The sequence below is a fragment of the Orycteropus afer genome, unplaced genomic scaffold (genome assembly GCF_000298275.1).
Source record: "Orycteropus afer afer isolate SDZICR_OR568_19922 unplaced genomic scaffold, OryAfe1.0 scaffold00370, whole genome shotgun sequence".
Lineage (NCBI taxonomy): Eukaryota > Metazoa > Chordata > Mammalia > Tubulidentata > Orycteropodidae > Orycteropus > Orycteropus afer.
Window position 1 is genome coordinate 455,593 of NW_006921957.1, and position 5,543 is coordinate 461,135.

At 45.5% G+C, this 5,543-nt stretch overlaps 1 protein-coding gene across 1 annotated transcript in view; it reads left to right on the forward strand.

The window, feature by feature from the left end:
* CFAP57 (cilia and flagella associated protein 57) overlaps positions 1-4,334 on the forward strand; it is a 143,286-nt gene extending 138,952 nt beyond the window's left edge. Inside the window, exon 22 of the mRNA XM_007953104.2 lies at positions 4,123-4,334. Within this exon, the coding sequence (XP_007951295.1) occupies positions 4,123-4,334 (212 nt within the window). The remainder of the gene's footprint in view (positions 1-4,122) is intronic.
* Positions 4,335-5,543: the final 1,209 nt, after the last annotated feature.

Here is a 5,543-nt window from a genome sequence, read left to right on the forward strand (position 1 = left end):
GGGGCCGACTCGACGGCACATAACAATTTGTCTATCTGTCTGTATATCTGTCTACATAGTATATAACATAACATCCCCAGAGGGGTCTGGGGCAGTGCCCTGATAACAAACACATTAGTATTTCTGCAGTGAAACATAGGAATATTCACACTAAGTGGAATAGATAGATAGATAGATGCCATTAAGTTGACTCTAACTCATGGTGACCTTATGTACAACAAAACAAAACGCTGCCCGGTCCTGAGTCATCCTCACGATCACTGATGTTTTCAAGTCCATCATTGCAGCTGGTGTGCCAATCCATTTCACCAAGTGTCCATCTCATCCTCATTGGCCTTCTACTTCACTGAACATGACATCCTCTTCCGGGATTTATCCATCCTGATGTTATGTCCAAAGCAAGCTAGTAGGACAGTGTTCTTTTGTGATCCATAATGTTTTCATTGGCTAATTTTTAGAAGTAGGTCACCAGGGCTTTCTCACTAGTCTTTTTTAGTCTGGGAGTACCACTGAAACCTGTCCCTGTGTGGCCCTGCTAGTATTTGAAATACCAGTGGCAAAGTTTCCAGCGTCATAGAAACATGCAAGTCACCACAGTAAGACAAACTGGCAGGCAGGCGGTGAAGTGGAATAAGGAAAGACTAATAAAATCTTTATGAGTTTAAAAATCCTTTACATTTTTAGAGCTTTTTGCACTTTAGGATTATGAGTAAGAGATAGTGGATTTATACAGTTAAATTGAACACAAAAAGAAACATCAGAAACTATTTAAAAGGAGATGGGTATGAATTGCATAAGAAATATGAAATGAGTCACTGTAATTATATCCTCAAGTTCTTCTGAATTTCTGATAGCCAAGGCAAAAGGAAAATACAGAAATATGCTACGTTATATAGTTCTTACTGTTTGGTAAAGGGAACCTTTCCCTGGCACTAAATTCTATGAGAAATTCATTGCAAGGATGCTTACCAAAGGGATATTAAATAACATAATGGACAGTCTTTAATATCAGTTGCTCAGACAATAAGGGAACATTCTTTAGGAGTCCATTTCTTACCTGGACAGGAAATAAAACTGGTACAGGTCAGTTTTATGTAGATTTGGCCTGCACTCTGGTACTCAAACTCTCGAGGCCCTTGCTACTCAGTGTGGTCTGGCCCACCGACCAGGAGCAGCATCACCTGGGAGCCGGTTAGAAATGCAGACTCTCAGGGCCTGCCCCATACCTGCTGGGGTTGTAGGCCCACTTTTCCAGGTAGCCAAGTTCCCCAAGCAACTTTTGGGGGAAATCAAGCCAGCATGGTTCAAGTATACTGTTTTCTGATGGTTTATATACAGGAATAAAGCTTAGAGACCTTGATCAACTGAAACATTTTATGACTACAAATTGAGTTGTTTTTTCAAATATCAGTTGTCTCATGTAAGATATTATCATTGGGGGAAGTTGGTTGAAGGGTATGCAGGAACTCTGTGCTATTTTGCAACTTCTGGTAACTCTTAAAGCTATTTCAAAATGATATATATAGAGAAAGAGCCCTGATGGTGCAGTGGTTAAGTGCTCTGTTGTTAGCCAAAAGGTCAGTGGTTCAAAGAACCCACCAACTGCTTCTCAAGAGAAAGGTGAGGCAGTCTGCTTTTGTAAAGATTACAGCCTTGGAAACTCTCTGGGGACAGTTCTGCTCTGATCTAGAAGGTCACCATGAGTTGGAATTGACAATATGCAACACACAACACACACACACATTTTTAAATTTTATATATATATATATATATATATATTGTCTCTTGTGCCCTTTTGGTTAGAATTGAAGAAAAGTTGAGACAAAAGAAAACCTCACAAGCATTACCGAAAGTGACAATATTAGGTTAAAGAACTGACATGAGTATCTCATGTGTTATGAAGGCTGAAATACTTGACTCTCTTGGAGGTAAAGCAATTTTCTCTTGGAGAAGCACAAATGTGCCTGTGAACAATTGCAAAACTTCTCTTTAAAAACAAGTTTAAATCTGCCCGGGCATCCTACCAAAAATACTCCATTGCATCCTGTAAAAATGGCACGGGAAGTTGTCTGAGCTCCTCTCACTTCGCAAGGAGGGAGAAGGATCAAGATCGATAGCCCAAGGCAGATCCCAATGAGGCAGAAGTCAGACATGCCTCTACCCTCCAACCTTCTTACCAGTTCTGACACCAACTGTTCTCCCACTCCACTCTCTGTTTCTCTCCTGAGTTTGATAATTCCTTGCAGTGGGCTCACAGAACTCACAGACAGTACTTAAAATTTTGGGGTTTAGTAGGAAAGTAACAGGATCAGAAATGACTCAGGATACAGTTCTTCAGTCAGGGTAGCCTCTTCTCAGTAGTGCCCGCAAGCATACTTCTCTGCAGCCCCACAGTCCTTTGGCCTCTGCTCTGCTCTGGCAAGTGTTAAAGAGCTCTTTTAGCTCTGCCAATAAGCGCCTAGAGGCACCCCATTCCACCAGTAAGCCTCAGCCAGGAAGGACTAAGCTCTAGCTCCATGGGTCGGCAAACCTAGCTCCACTAAGTATCTGGAGGCACCCCACCCTGCCAGCAAACCTCTTGCCCATGGGTCCAAAGGTCCACTGTGCCATCTCCTGTCTATCTTCTGGTTCTGCTGCCACCATTTCTCTCCCACTGCTGCTTGTCATCTCTCATTCTCTCCAGTGTTACTGTTCTCTATCTCCTGGATCTAGCAAGTTCCCAGCATAGGAACCCTGGGATGTACTCTGCTTCTGTCTCTTCTTGGTGGTAGTCAGGTCCCTGCCCTTCCCCACCACCTCTGGGATGGCTCATTTTAAGCCTAGTCGGATGGCAAAACTGACCAATCCCCACATTAGGGTTCCATATACCTTATTTTCATGGTCTCACCTCCTCAAGGGTGCCATACACTTTATATTATTAGCAAGCTATCCAATCCCCTTGGTGGGCCACAAGCACCTTATATTTGCATAGTCCTATGCAGTCATTTGGCAGGAGTTACAAACACTTGGCTTGTTGTTACTGTTTTGGGGTGCCATTAAGTCAGTTTTGACTCATAGCGACCCTATGCACAACAGAACCAAACACTTCCCGGGCCTGCACCACCCTAAAAGTCCTTGCTGTGCTTGAGCCCGTCATTGCAGCCACTGTGCCAGTCCGTCTCCTTGAGGGTCTTCCCCCTTTTTGCTGATGCTCTGCTTTACTAAGCATGATTACTTTTTCTAGGGACTGGTCCCTTCTGACAACATGACCAGAGTACACAAGACAAATTCTGGCTGTTCTTGCTTATAAGGAGCATTCTGGCTGCACTTCTTCAAGACAGATTTGCTCAATCTACTGGCAGCGCATGGTGTTTTCAATATTCTTTGCCAACACCACTTTTTAAATGCATCAACTCTTCTTTGGTCATCCTTATTCATTGTCTAGCTTTCACATGCATATGAGGCCATTGAAAATACCATAGCTTGGGTCAGGTACACCTTAGCTTCAAAGTGATATCTTTGTTATTTAACACTTTAAAGAGGTTTTTTTGCAACAGATGCCCAGTGCAGTACGTCATCTGGTTTCTTCACTGCTGCTTCCATGGGTGTTGATTGTGGATCCAAGTAGAATGAAATCCTTGACAACTTTAATTTTTTCTCCAAGACTATGGCTAGAAGGACCATATTAAGTCACTGCACTGCAAACCCTTTTCAGGGTGCTGTAGTATATAATCAGGTATTTTTTATTACTATTATGGAAATTTTCATATGCAAAAATAGGAAGAAAAGTCTAATGAATTCCTATTCATCTATCCCCCAACACAGGGCAGCCAGGACAGTGCTGCCCTGACTAGTGTGGGGAATAGAAGAATGGGCAGCCTGCACTGGATAGGCCTCCGGGCAAGCAGACTGGGATTCAGGAGAGGGCCAGGCTGAGGTCACACTCAGCAATTTGTCTTATGCTGAAATGTGTCTGTTCATTTTTCCGTCTCTCTGCTGGACAGTGAAATGTTGTATCTCCTTAGACCTAGCTTCTGGGATTCAGAATGTCTACCTCAGAGTAGGTGCTCCGTGACTGAGAGAGGAGGGAGGGGGACAGGTCCGACGAGCAGGCCCACATTAGTTTAACTCTGTACCTCACAGAACCCAGCAAGGACATACCTGGCGCCGCTCCTCCTACCGTACGACTGAGTGAGCAAGAAGAGACTGGGAGAATCATTGAAATGCAGCGCCTGGAGATCCAGCGTCTCCGAGACCAGATCCAGGAGCAAGAACAGGTCCCGGGGTTGCACCCTGTCGCCGCAGTTCGGCTTCCTTCCCTCCTCGAATCAGAGGTGAACTTCGAGGTGAACTAACCCCCTCTGGTGGGTCATCCTCAGCCTCTGGCCACAGCCAAAAGAAACACTGTGAGTCCACCACGTGCCGCCCCCGGGCCAGGCTCTGGGCTGGAGTCTCTGCAGCACTGACCGCACTCTTTCTCCCTGCCCTGGAGAATTTGGGACACAGCAAATTAAAGGTGCTTGCCCACAATGGTGTCCTCTCTGCTTACCAGGGAGCTGGGAGTGGGGAGAAAGGAAAGAGGAGAGCTGAGGGAGGACTTGGGGGCAGAGGCTCCAGTTCATCCAAAGCTACTGCTGCTTGTCCGTGTCCAGACTCAGGGCTGGCCAGTCATCACAAAGATCACACCAGACTTTGCAGCTCGCCTGCGCTTCCTCTCTCCTCTGGGCCTTAAGGACTGCCTGTTTCCATCTTAAATAGCACCACCTGCTGCTTCCAACCTGGCTTTCTGCTCTGCCGGGTAAGTCAAGATCCATCGGACAGAGCCTCCTGCATTGTCTTCTCCTGTGTCAAACATTACGGGGTTTCCTATGGACTTGATGGAGCTCAGGTAGCGTAGTGCCTAAGGCACTTGACTGCTAACCAGAAGGCTGGCGGTTCAAACCCACCAGCCACTCCTCCAAAGGAAGATGGGGCAATCTACTTCCATAGTGATCTGTCTCAGAAACCCAAGGAGGGATTGCTATGAGTCGAGTCCGACTTGGCGGCACATAACAACAACAATGGATTTGAGCTTGTGGGTAAAGACAAGGGAAAAGATGAGAGTAAAATATTAAAAAGTTTCAAGAATTCCTCACAGTCTTAAATGGTCAGCTGACTCTGTTCTTAGGTGTTTAAGCAGAACTCTACCCTTACTTCTCTTACCTCCACCCACTCTCGAACTGCAATCTTTATTCTGCAGAGCCCCATCCCACGCATTCATTTCTGGGGGACACCTTTGTCTCTAGAATTCCTCTTCTTTCCACACAGGCCCCATACTGGGAGACCTAGCCACATACAGGTACCAAGCAAGATCGTTTTTATGCACTGAATCACAAAGGAATGTAACCTAGATGTCCCTATTTCTCCCACCTGCAAAAGGCAGACATCTCTTACCCAAATAAACTATTAAGTCCCCAGGCCCTGCTAGTCACCTCTGTAGGTCTTTAACCTCATGTTTCTAAAGCAATGGCTGCTTTCCCTGTCTTCCCCTAATCCACTTTACCCCAACTCAGGGCACTGCTCAG